Consider the following 13,439-nt stretch of genomic DNA (forward strand, 5'->3'; position numbering starts at 1 on the left):
CTGAAACACCTCAGCTGATAGACATGCACAGGGCACTGAATGATAAGTTGCATCAGCCCTGGCTGGTGTGGCTCAGTTGGTTATCATCCCACGCACCAAAAGGTTGCAGTTTTGATTCCTAGTCAGGTCACATGCCCGGGTTGTGGGCTCGGTCCCCAGCAGGGGATGTGCAGGAGCCAGCCCACCTGTGTTCTCGTTCTCTTTCTCTCTTTCTCTCTCTCTCTCTCTCTCTCTCTCTCTCTCTCTCTCTCTCTCCCTCCCTTCCTCTCTCTCTAAAATCAATACAAACTTTTTGTTTTAAAGAAATTACTGTCAAAGGTCATTCTTGGCTGCTTCATAGGAAGAGGGCATTGTAATTACATTCAAGTGCTATGTAAATGAAGAGATGCCAGATAGGTTCCATTCCCGTCCATCATCACTTATTTCTTTCTGGGCCTTTGTTAGGGAAGCAGCCAAAGATGAGCCCTCTGGAATAAACTTGGCTTTGTTGGCTGTATTTGCAGGGCTGCTATGCCTATAAATCCCAACTCTTTTTATCATGATGATCTGAGGCAGCAAGTTTCCACAGCCCTTCCCATTCAATTCCAGCCATTCTCCTCACCCTGAAACTTCCCAGCCCTCTAGGATGGTTTCTCTAGTGCTTCCCAGAGAGGGCCAGGAAGGAAACTTCCCCACATGGCTGTTCCCCTCTCCTGCACAGCAGGTATGGTCAAATGGCTTACGTTTCCTTTGAGGCTTGAGATCTCTATTCACTGGGGGAGGTTCCAGGTCTGCAGGTAGCTTAGGCAGTGGGCTGGAGATGCTTCCTGAGCTCATTGGGATATAGTCATCAGGACTGCAGTGGGGTCCGAGGCCAGAGGTGGTAGCCTGGGGACCCATAGGCACGTAGCCATCTTCAGCACTGGTTGAAGCTGTGGGGTACACTGGGGAGAACCTGCATGGCTGCAAGAGAACAGGTACAGGTTGGGAACCACAGAACAGTCATGGAAACTGCTACCAGTGGACAGCCTCATCTACACATAGGGTTTCAGGTACAAATTATCCAAGAATAATTCTGAACTTCCTTAGGAAAGTCAGACAAGCCTCTTACTCAAGCTTTGCCTCTGGACTTATTGTGTGAGGTAGGTGATGACTCTCCTAGATCTGATGCTGGAAGACAGAGGGTTATGAATTGATGCAAATGTTTTAAGCATAAAGTGATGCCTTCTGTAGCTACCCCAAGTTAGGCAAGTGTCTGAACCATTGGAACTGGCAGCATCCTTATAGAACACTAAGTCCATTAGTTTTCAAACAAGTTCAAGCCTTAATGGGAGGCTGGAACAGTCCTTAGAGATTCAGAGGGCTGAGTCTCAGAAGACTTCAAGGGCTTAAAGAAATTCAAGAGCCAAACTCACCAAATTTAAACTAAGCCGCTTGTCTCGGTGTCTTAAGGTTTGGCCTTCTATGTCAGCTGCAAGAAACAAGATGGGATAGTGAGAAATGCAGGACAACAATTTAAACTAGAATCCAAGAGCCTACGCACCTTGGGGCCCTGTCCTCAGCTCCACACAGGCAGAGAAGCATAACACAGTTTCTATAGGCAAGGCTTGCTATTAAGTCTAGTTGGGCAGTCAGAACAGATAGAAATCGGACCACATTTGGAAGTTTCTGTTTGACAGCTTTAGTTTGCTCTGTGCATTAGGAAGACAAATAGCAAGTAATTAACACATACTTGTAGCATTTATTACATGAATTTTCTAAGCTTATAGATGGTAGAGACAGAACTGGAGGTTTGAGGAGAGAAGAAAAGGTATGATTCATTCCTTGTGATGATCAGGAGCATAGGATGAACAGAGAAGTAATAATATTGCCCAGCACCATTGAGGGCTTATTTGAGATCTGTGACCATGAACTGGTGACTGTGACTTTCTGCAGCAATAGTCAGCTACTCAGGTACCGGAATGGAGAGAGAGGAAAGTTGAATACATACAGGATGAGAAATTTGTCAGGTGGGTGTGGCAGTGTGACATAAAACTTTAGAATAATAGTTGAAATGAAAGAGATGTCCATAAAAAAATAAAGTTAGTAATCAACATGGAGTTGCTGACTTTTTATTGTACTAAGAAAAAGCATTAAGAACAAAACCTGAGCCTTGGCCGGTATGGCTCAGTTGGCTAGTCATCATTCTATGCACCAAAATTTTGTTGTTTGGGTTCCCGGTCAGGGCATATGCCTGGGTTGTGGGCTCGATTCCTAGTAGAGGGTATGCAATAGGCAGCCGATCAATGTTTCTCCCCCTCCCCTTCCTCTCTGTCTTAAAAAAAAATAAAATTGAAATAAATTTTAAAATCTTTAAAAAAAGATTTATAAAAAGAACAAAACCCAAACATATACCCATCACCATTATTTAATAAAAATATATTTTAAATGTTTTGTAACTTTAAAAAATAAATAAATAAAGAGATGTCTATAAGAAAGCAAAATAGGTGGGTCTAGACTCTAATGAGATATACTTTCTGGGAATTAGCAGCTTAAAGATAATAATCAAGCCCTGGCTGGTTTGGCTCAGCGGTTAAAGCGTCAGCCTGTGGTCCATAGAGACCCAGGTTCAGTTCCCGCTAAGGGCACGTACCTCAGTTGCAGTTTGTCCCCAGCCCTGGTTGGTCATGCGGGTGGCAACCACTTGATGTGGCCCTTTCACGTGGATGTTTCTCTCTCTCTCTCCCTCCCTCCCTCCCACTCTATCTGAACAAAAAATGGAAAAATGTCCTCGGGTGAGAATAAAATAAATAAATAAAAATCAATCAATAAATAAATAAAGATGATAATCAAAACCATAAGAGTAGACAAGATTATCTAAGTTGTAAGTGTTGAGAGAAGTTTAAGTATAAAACCCTAGAGAATCCCAATATTCAAAGAGCAGGAAGATGAGCACTGGTTCATCCTGAGGGTGCAACCACAGTACAATGAGGAAAGTCAGGGGACACAGTGCTATTAAGTCTAAGAAAGGAGAGAATGGCCTGGCCAGTGTGGCTCAGTGGTTGGGTGTCGACCCATGCACCAAGAGGTCACCAATTCAATTCCCGATCAGGGCACAGGCCCAGGTTGTGGGCCAAATCCACCGTGGGGGGCATGCAGGAGGTGGCCAATCGATGTTCTCTCTCATTGATGTTCCTATATCTCTCTCCCTCTCCCTTCCTCTCTTTCTAAAATCAATAAAGAGAAAAAAAATTGAAAAGAAAAGAAAGGACAGAATGGCCAACAATGGTGACTGCAAGTGCTTTCAGCACATGGAACCAGAGCAAAGTGTTCCCCAAAAACTTGGAAATGTCAAAAGTCAGGTTGTCTCTGAGAAATAAAATGCAGAGTCAACATCATCTTAAAGTAAGGGAATAACTCCCATCTCAGAAAGATGTGATGGAAATTGATGGAATAAAGAATATGTATTATATATACACATATATGTACATATGTATGCATGCATGTATGTATGCATTTCAAACTGAATGTATCAAAAAATATTAATTTTTTACATGCATATAAGTTCTGTGGTTCATCTCTTCCCTCCCATCCCCTCTTCTGAGGGTTGTCAGTCTGACCCCTACCCCATCTTCCAACTTGTTCCACTTATTCCCCATCTCAGTTTCTTAGGCCAAAAACAATAAAGTCAACATTGACACCATTCCTTCCCTACTGCACATCCCATGAGTGAGGTTCTATATTCAAGGTGTATCAAGCATCTAACCAATTCATTAATTTATTTTTGTTACAGATGTTTCTCTTTCTTTCCCCATTGACACCCTCCTCCCCAACACCCCCACCCCAACCCCAGCTTTGTTGTCTGTGTCCATCGGTTATGCGTACATGCATATAAGTTCTGTGGTTTATCTCTTCCCTCCCCTCCCACCCCCTCTTCTGAGGGTTGTCAGTCTGTACTGTACTTCCACATCTCTGGGTCTACCCTGTTTCTCAGACTGTTATGTTCATTATATTCCATAAATAAGGGAGATAATATGATATTTGTCTTTCTCTGCTTGGCATGTTTCACTTAGGATAATACTCTCCAGGTCCTTCCATGTCATCTCAAAGGATAAGAGATCTTTCTTTCTTACAGCTGCATAGTACTCTATTGTGTATGTGTACCAGAACTTTTCTTCGTGCATTTACCTTCAGATAGAGTGGGAGGGAGAAATAGAGAGAGAAACATCGACACAAGAGAGACACATTGAGTGGTCCACACCCACACAACTCCAACTAGGGCCGGGGATGAACTGCAACCCTTAGTGGGAACCAAACCCGGGACTCTCTGGTCTGCAGGCCAAAGCTCTAACTGCTGAGCCAAACTGGCCAGGGCAACCACAACTTTTTTATCCACTCATCTACTGATGAATACTTGGGCTGTTTCCAGATATTAGCTATTATAAATAGTGATGCTATGAACACGGGGGTACATATATTCTACATGAATCAACTCAAAATGGATAAAAGGCTTAAATGTGACCCGTGAATCCATAAAAATCCTAGAAGAAAATGTAGGCAACAAAATTTCGGACATTATACACAGCAGAATTTTCACTGATACATCACCTAAGGCAACAGAAACAAAACAGAAAATGAACACATGGGAATACATCAAACTCAAAAGCTTCTGCACAGCAAAAGAAACAACCATCAAAATGAAAAGGCAACCCACTGTATGGTAGACCATCACTGCCAATGATACATCAGATAAGGGGTTCATTTTCAAAATAAATAGAATACTCACACAACTCAACAAAAGGAAGACAAAGAACCCAATTAAAAAATGGGCAGAGGTGCCCTGGCCGGTTTGGTTCAGCAGTTAGAGCATCGGCCTGCGGTCCAGAGAGACCTGGGTTCGGTTCCCGCTAAGGGTTGCAGTTTGTCCCTGGCCCTAGTTGGTCGTGCAGGTGGCAGCCACTCGATGTTTCCCTTTCACATCGATGTTTCTCTCTCTCTCTCTCTCTCTCTCTCTCTCTCTCTCTCTGTTCCTCTCTCTCTCTCTCTCTGTTCCTCTCTCTCCCTCCCACTCTACCTGAACAAAAAATGGAAAAGTGTCCTCGGGTAAGGATTAAAAAAAAATAGGCAGAGGGCCTAAAGAGACACCTCTCCAAACAGGACATACAAATGGCCAAGAGACATATGAGGAAATGCTCAACATCATTAATCATCAGAGAGATGCAAATTAAAACAACAGTGAGGTATCACCTCACCTTTCAGAATGGCCGCCATTAACAAATCATCAAACAACAAGTGTTGGCGAGGGTGTGGAGAAAAGGGGACTCTAGTGCATTGCTGGTGGGAATGCAGACCGGGCAGCCACAATGGAAAACAATATGGTGTTACCTCAAAAAATTAAAAATTGAGTTGCCATTTGACCCAGTGATCCCACTTCTAGGAATATACCCTAAAAATCCTGAAACACCAATCAGAAAGCATCTAACCAATTCAAAACAAACTCAAAACCTACTATCCAGTCTCAGTTACCATTATAGTTAGACTGAATTACTATACGCGTCTTCTAACTGTTTTTCCTGCTTCTACACTTGCTTTCCTTCAGTCTAGTCTGAACACAGCAGTGATTCTGTTATAGAAACCAAGACCTATATAAATGGAAGGATATTTCCTGTTCATGAACCAAAAAGTCAGCATTGTAAGGATGTCAAATCTTCACAAGTTTATCTACAGATATAACGTAATCCTCTTCAATAATGAACCCTGTCCACACTCTGCCGCCACTCACGAACATCGATTCCCACTGAACCTGAGTGGGGAAGGAAATCACTTTTATATGTTCCCTCTGCTTTATCAGATCCATTTTTGCTTTGAGACTCATTTTCATATTGTATTATTCTACTGATTTTATTCATTTCATTCTCCAAAATCTGCTTGTCTACTCTTTCAGTTTTCCCTTTTTGTCTACTGCTCACATGTTAGCACATTGAGACCCTTTGGGTAATCAGCATACAGTCAGTCATCCCTTGCCACTTCATGCTTCGACTTTCGTGGCTTCACTCTATCATGGTTTTTTCAAAAATATTCATTAAAAAGTTTATCAAGACAGTGAAAATGATACAGCGCACTCTCAATTGTCTGAGTCAATTATACACTCTTGTATTACAATTAAAATTACTCTACGTATGGACTGTAGGCCTATGTATTCGAGCACCCCCACAAATCCTTCAATGCAAGGTGAAACCGCTTGACCATTCCTTATGTGTGAGCAATAACTTTTTTCCCAAAAATCGGGTGTGGTGATCCAAGCCAATCAGTGTGTGCTGTTCACTGATTGGCTATCCTATCCCCTTCCTATCCTGGCCACTGATTGGCTCAGCCTCATGCAAGTTCATTTCCCTCATACACGCTTCTACATCGCTATGCATCGGAAGCATCTTTGCTCTTGTAAGCGTTTGCAATTTCTGAGAAATTTTATCTAACCCCACGATGGCTCCTAAACGTGCTGCTTCTTCTAAGCTTTTTGACGATGAAACTAAGTGCCGGAGGAAGATGCTTACCATCCAGGAGAAGGTGAAACTCTTGGATATGATTAAAGATGGCAAGAAAATCATGGACATTGTCCGCCATTATGACTTGAATGAGTCTACCATTCACTCCATCCATAAAGATGAAAAGAACATCCGTGCAACGGCTAGTGTCTCTTTCAACAAGGAAGCAAAGTGCATCGTGACAAGTAATAAGTTCATAGTTAAAACAGAGTCTTCCCTAGCCATTTGGATCAGTAACAGCCACAAGAAAAACATTCCACTGGATTCACTGGTCATCCGGGAGAAGGTGAGGCAGCTCTATCAGTGCTTTACAGTGGACGAACCTCAATCAGGACCCTCCTCTGCAACGTTCATGGATTTCACGGTGAGCAAGGGTTGGTTCGAGAAGTTCAAGAAGAGGTATTATCTGAATAGTATCATTCTCCATGGAGAAGCTGCCTCTGCTGACCAGCCTGCAGCAGAGGACTACGTGAACAACACGTTCCAGAAGATCCTTGTGGAGGGCGAGTATCATCCAGAACACGTAGATGAGCTGCTGAAGACACATTCGGATCCCTTAACTGACAAGGATCTGGTGGAGATGACTAAGTTTGCGAGTGAGGAGGAGGAAGAGCAGCCAGAGGTTCCTGGGGGTCAGGAGGAGGAAGTTGGCCTTACACTTGAGCGTCTCTCGCAAGTCGTGAGAACTATTAAGGTAGTACAGGACATGACTGGCAAATGGGACCCACAAATGATGTGTGCATTGTGGTTCCACAATGCACTTGATGGAGTGATAGAACCCTACAAAAGCCTCCTCACGCATATGAAAAGACAGTGCCAGCAACTGCCTATCATGATGTTCTTCAGCCACACACCCAGATACCCACTGTCTACTCCTAGCGCTCCTTCAGCAGCAGAAGACGACGACGCACCTGCTGAAGATACCGCACCACCTGAAGACTCTCCTACTGAGGTCGTGCCTTCAGAGGAGCTGTAACCTTGCTCTTCTTTGCTGTGCAGTACATCTCTTCATCTTCATCATCGAACAAGTTGCACTATTTTCATAGGTTAGTGGTTGTGTGTAAGAACAGTGTGTGTAATTAAATGTACAATAATAATAATGATATTTTTAATGTCTAATATGTCTTATTTTCTCTTATTTTGTCTAATATATTGGGTAATATGAGTGTAATGGTGACTAAAGGGTATTATTTCATGTCTAGAGGGCTCTAATAATGTTAAAAAGTGTATTTAGAAGGTTGTAAACAGGTTTTCTATGCTCTAACTGTGAAAATATTTGACTTATAAATAAAGAATCCTACTTCGCAAAAATTCATTTATCGCGGTAGAGTCTGGAACTGATTAACCACAATAAACGAGGACCAACTGTATACTCATTTCATCGAGGTTATCAGAAGGCAGTGATGTGTAATGGTCATATCATTAGGCTCATTGGAGGGGGTCTTTGCCAGTGATTCAGTTCCTCAGTCAGAATGAGAAATTTATACAATTTGAAGTGAGTTTGCATTCCTCAAACTTCTAAGTTCCTTTGAAATGTGGCCATATAGGTATGAGTGTAGGAGTGATTATATTTGGATGGAGAGAGAGAAAGACAGAGAGAGGGAGGGAAGGAGAGAAACTGGTAAAAAGAAGGAAAGGGAGGAAGAGAGAGAGAGAGAGAGAGAGAGAGAGCGTGAGCAAGCAATTGCCCCATGAGAATAAAGAGCTTTACAGAAAAAGGCAAAAGAGGGCTCCAGGAGGGCATGGCAATGGACCAAGCTGATAGGACTGGCTTAGCATTTCACTGATGATGACAGCATGGTAAAAGCCATATCACTAGTTTTTAGCTAATTAGAATTTGGAAAAAAATATGTCTGGTGGGTTGATGAATGAGGCTGATGGGATTGCTGAAAACAGAAGAAAAGAGCTAGTCTATTGTCTCAGAGTTCACTATGCATGTGAGAGGCAAAGAATGGAATCAAGCAGAGCTGATGTAAAATATATCACTTTCTGTACCACGTGGGTCCCCGAGTGACTCCAAGCAAACACCAAGAATTTAGTGGCAGGTGGGGAGGCCATCACATGGGCAGAGACATGCCTAAGGGACCAGGGCTCTGACTTCTTTCAGTATCTACAGAGACCCAAGGAGTTAAGAAGAGTCAGGCTTCTCTCTGTACCTGAATATTGGCATTCAACACTTACCTTTCCAGGTTCTCACATTATCTAAACCAGAGAGAGAGATTCTTCTTGGTGCCATAGCGCATTCTGGCTTCTTGATGCTGCTGTGTCCACTCCACAGTAGCTGCTCCTCTTGGCGCCGTTCAGAGAGATGGATTGGCTTGGGGGGGCGGGGAGGTGGCGTGCTGGACACAATGTCTAGTTCTTTTACCCCATAGGGCAAGGAACCTTGGTTTTTATCTACCTGAATGGTGGCATTTAAGGAAGTTTCCAGCAATGTTGAAGAAAAGTGGTCCCTGGATGGCCCATTGTTATCTCTACTCCAGGTCAGGGCAGCCTGAGGCCTTGTGGAAGGTGCCTCCTGAGATCCATTACCAGGGGCTGAGGGGTGGACCAAGTTAATGTAGGACAGCGGCTGCAGGCAGTCAACAAAAACGTCATCGAATGAAGTCTGCTCCAATGAACGGTCTGAGTTTGACCAGCTATCACATCTGGTGGGTAAACTGAGGGAAGAAAAGCACGTAAACTTGACTGAAATGTGGCAGGTCCCTGGCAGCTGAAGTTTGTACCACAGCGACACTACTGATACACCCTTGGCAGAAGTCTGAAGAAGAAAGCCATTTATCCACCACAAAACTCATGCTGGCTTCAATCCCATTCATCGAGTATCACCTTTTATTTTACTTATATAGCTGTATTACCTCTACAACCCTTGGTCACACCAACCCCTTGATGCAGGAAAAAAAAAATGGTTTGTTGATTTTTTTCCATATGAAAATGCAAGGTTAGAAATGAAAGCCACAATGCTAAAATACATGACTCATTTTGTTTAGTATATCGCATGCTTCACCCTCCACAATGGTTGATAGTGATCTGTCCCCACCTTGTCAGTAGCAGGAAAAGAAATGAGGGCAGATACACCCACTAGAAGATGCTACAGCTAAACAGAGTGATTTTGTCAGGAACAGTGCACACATCTCAGTGACAGACCCTGAAAGAGGAGGCAATGGGTGCTCTTCAAATAAAGGAGAGTGTGTTGGAGGCCTGATTCAGAGAGTCTGGCGCATAAGCATACCTGGCATGGTGTAGTCTTCCAGTCTCACAGTTGGACAGAATCAGATAATCAGGAAGGAAGAGAAACTCTGACTCACTTCTGGTTTCTTCAGTGGCTATGGTATTAGAGCTTGGGTCATCTCTTGGCAAGGAGGAGCTGACAACATGGGCGGTGTGAAGAGAGCTGGCAGGGGATGGCTGGAGGGAGGAGGGCGTGTGAGAGAGGCTCTCCATGGAATCTGCTGGAGAAATCATTTCCCAGGTTAACATTTAAGAATGGCTATAACACTCACTTGCAATTTCTCAAACAGCATCTAAAGAAGCCAAATAGAAGATGCAAATCACAGCTGGTGTTTGTACTGATGGAGGAGACTATTTCCCCAAGCTATAAACAATGTCTGGGAAAGAAGGCCAATGTTCCAAGAGTGAAGTGTTGAATCGATTAACACATTGTTGACCGCTCACGAGTTAACTTGGTTTGCACTTGCATTAGCTATTTCGATTTTGAAACTCAGGGTATATAGGATTATTTTATTTGTGACTCTGCCCTGAGGGTCGAAGTTTGAAAAACAGCACACTGTTCTATATTCTTGAAGAAGCTAGGGAATGGATATCTGCTAGTTCAAATGAGTGCAGCTCAGAACCTAACACTTCTGGTCCTTCTAAGAGAGCTCCTTATATTGATTCACCTTTTAGGCTTTCAGGGCAACTAAAAGATCATGTTTTAGAAAAAATAGTCACTGGTATAAAAATAATTCCAACTAGAACGTGTAAAGTGTGTGTTTTAAAAGGTGATTGCTATATGGTATACCACACCAAAAAACAAAACAAAACAAAAAACTAAAACATATAATATGTATAAAATATAATATGTAGTAGATATGTGCAAAGTTTCACTTAAATTCATTATGTACAAATAAAGTATACTGAAATTTATTTAGATTGTTTCACTTTCATACGCAATTACGAAAAAGTAGCCAGTGACATGAGTTAACTTCTGTGTAAAATTGCCGGTCAACAATGTGTTAATTAAAAAAAAAAAAAAAAAGGATCCTTGGTATAAAAATCTGCAGTTAGATAGTCTACACACAGCTTCTTGTTTTAAAAAATATATTTTTATTTGCTTTTAGAGAGAGGAAGGGAAAGGGAGAGGGAGAGATAGAAACATCGAGATCGGCAGCCTCCTGCATGCTCCATACTGGGGATTGAGCCTGCAACTCCGGCATGTACTCTGACCAGGAATTGAACCAACACCCTCTTGGTGCACAGGTCTATGCTCAACTGAGTGACACTGGCTGGGCTACACACAGCTTCTTTATGACTTTCAACTGCAGGCCTGCATCACTGTTTATTCCCTCAACAAATATACATATATATTTATGTACATCAAATACATATGTATGTACTTACATAGACATTTCTGTATATATGTATGTATGCATATATAGATTTTTATTTATGTCTACAGGAATGGGCAAAAGTGGGTTTACAGTTGTGAGTAAACAAAACTCAGTTTATTCTATTATTATTTATTCTTCTATTACACATTTTTCCAAACAAACAACTGTAAACTACTTTTGCCCACCCTTGTATATAGAATACCTACTTTGCACCTACTATGTGCCCAGAACTGTTCTAACTCTGCCAATACAGCCAAGACAAAGACTCTGTTCTTACTGTCCACCAGAGGAGACAGACAAGTAACACATAAATAAAGAATACTGTTAATGATGTATAAGGAAAAAAATGGAGTGTTGTGATGGCTAGTAAAGCCCACATTTCTCAAGAAGCATAACATTCAGAAACTCCCAATGAAAAGCCTGCTTTTATTTTTCCTTTGAACCAAGTTGGCAGGAGTTCAGAATTCCTGAGTCAGAGTGTCTCAGAACTGCCTGGGTTCAAGTCCAGGCTCTACTATCTAACTGTTGTGACCCTGTGCAAGTTACCTTCCTGCTCCAAGTTTCTTTTTTGTCAAGTGGAGCTGCAAATAGTACATATGCCACAGAATTGGTCTAGGGATAAGATGAGCTAAAATGCAAAAGCATTTAAATGGAGCTCCTGGCCAGAGTCCACACAGTGTGCTGACTACTTGTGGCTGCTGGAGACAGAACCAAACACTATATGTGAAAAGCCACATAAAGCCCTGAGGGTGTGGTTCTCAGATGAAGAGGACTCTGCCCTCACATCCTTCTAAAAACTAAGGGGAGATACAGGGAATAAAAGAGGTCATAGGGGGTTTCTGGCTTCCTCCAACTTCATGCCAGAGCTTTCCATTTCCTGCCTGGTGCCTTACTCATTCCTGTTCCTCTTTGAATATTAGGAAACGTGTTAGGTATCTATGTTTTAGGATAACTCCTGGATGAGGGAAGAAACAGAGGAAACATGTAACATGATACACAAATATACATCTTGTTTGGGCTGAGGTAGGGACTAGGGTGGCGAAGAGTGAGCAGCAAGTCTGGAGGAGTTGGTCAGGGAGCCCCCGTTTGTTTGCCATATGAGAATCCAGCCAGGGAGCATTCACTGCAACTTTGCTCATAAGCTTCATCTGCTGTAGCAAAGGTAAAGAACTCGCCATCACTTCATTTCCTTTTATTTGAGTGCTGTCAAAGCTCAACAATGTGACTGAGTAGCTTCACTTAATAAGCTTCCCTGGTTCGTGGAAAAAAAAGAGAGAGAGAGACTTTGTCCTCAAGAAACACTCTCTCACATGCTTGTCCTACAGATGCAACTCTGACTCTCCACCACCACCTAGAGTTTAATGTAGATATTTCAGCGGCCAATGATAAGCATACAAGGAACAGTGGAAATGTTGAAGCAAATGTTGACCAAGGGATTTAAGAGTCAAGTTTTGTCTATCAGCCTAAGGCTACAAGGAGTCAGTTTGAAAGTTCCATGGTTTGAGAATCAGGGAATGCTGCCCAACACAAAACCCATGAAGGGGAGTGAACTGAAATCCTAGGTGCATTATATCTAGTATATTTATATTACATACAAAGGGCAGTGTGTGTGTGTGTGTGTGTGTGTGTGTGTGTGTGTGTGAGGGAGAGGGCGAGAGAGAGAGAGAGGGGGGGGGGGAGAGAGGGAGAGGGGGAGAGAGAGAGAGAGAGAGAGAGAGAGAGAGAGAGAAAGAGAAGAAGAACGAGCCTCATGGGTCACTTGCTCCCACTGCCTAGAAATGGCCCAGAGCAAACTTGGAGCTAATTTCCCTTACAGAAACCTTGAGCCAATTGGAGAGATGAGGAATTCTTTCCTGCCTATAATTAGCCAAGTTCTGTCTTTCTACCATCTAGACCTAAGCAATAAAATAGGTAACAGAATAACTGGAGTTCCATGATTTTTTGAAAGATGGCGACAGTTAATATTTCTAGAAAATCAGCAGCAGCAGCAGCATGGGGAAAATCAGAGCCCTACAGGACATCCTCACCCATGTTTTACTTTCACTGAATGCATTCCCTGTGGCTTATGAGAGCCAAGGCACAGAACAGCTTCCAAGCCATTGAAATTACCTATATTATTCAGTGTGTGGTACACTCAGACCTGAAGTCTAAGACCAGGTGAAAGGAAGAAATTTCTGGTACTGTATTTGGTGGGTGGGAACAATTCTGGTATAAATTAGCCTGCCAAAACACCCTCAGAGGAGGTGGGCTTGGCACCTTGAATGGTTTTCCCACAGATGCTCTCCAGTGCATGTGCAACATCCCAGGATACCCATTTAGTACACAG

The 13,439-nt window shown here is 42.6% G+C and overlaps 1 protein-coding gene across 4 annotated transcripts in view; it reads right to left on the reverse strand.

Moving 5' to 3' along the window:
• Nucleotides 1–13,439, reverse strand: part of GAB3 (GRB2 associated binding protein 3) — a 71,934-nt gene that overhangs the window by 13,035 nt on the left and 45,460 nt on the right. For 3 of the 4 annotated variants that reach the window (XM_036271506.1, XM_036271504.1, XM_036271503.1), the window contains exons 3-6: nucleotides 9,736–9,955; nucleotides 8,685–9,163; nucleotides 1,395–1,450; nucleotides 723–942 (exon numbers count right to left, since the gene is read on the reverse strand). In XM_036271506.1, coding sequence (XP_036127399.1) covers nucleotides 723–942; nucleotides 1,395–1,450; nucleotides 8,685–9,163; nucleotides 9,736–9,955 — 975 coding nt within the window. The remainder of the gene's footprint in view (nucleotides 1–722; nucleotides 943–1,394; nucleotides 1,451–8,684; nucleotides 9,164–9,735; nucleotides 9,956–13,439) is intronic. The other variant, XM_036271505.1, reaches the window with a different exon arrangement.

Source organism: Molossus molossus, unplaced genomic scaffold (assembly GCF_014108415.1).
Source record: "Molossus molossus isolate mMolMol1 unplaced genomic scaffold, mMolMol1.p scaffold_m16_p_2, whole genome shotgun sequence".
In the NCBI taxonomy this organism is placed as follows: domain Eukaryota; kingdom Metazoa; phylum Chordata; class Mammalia; order Chiroptera; family Molossidae; genus Molossus; species Molossus molossus.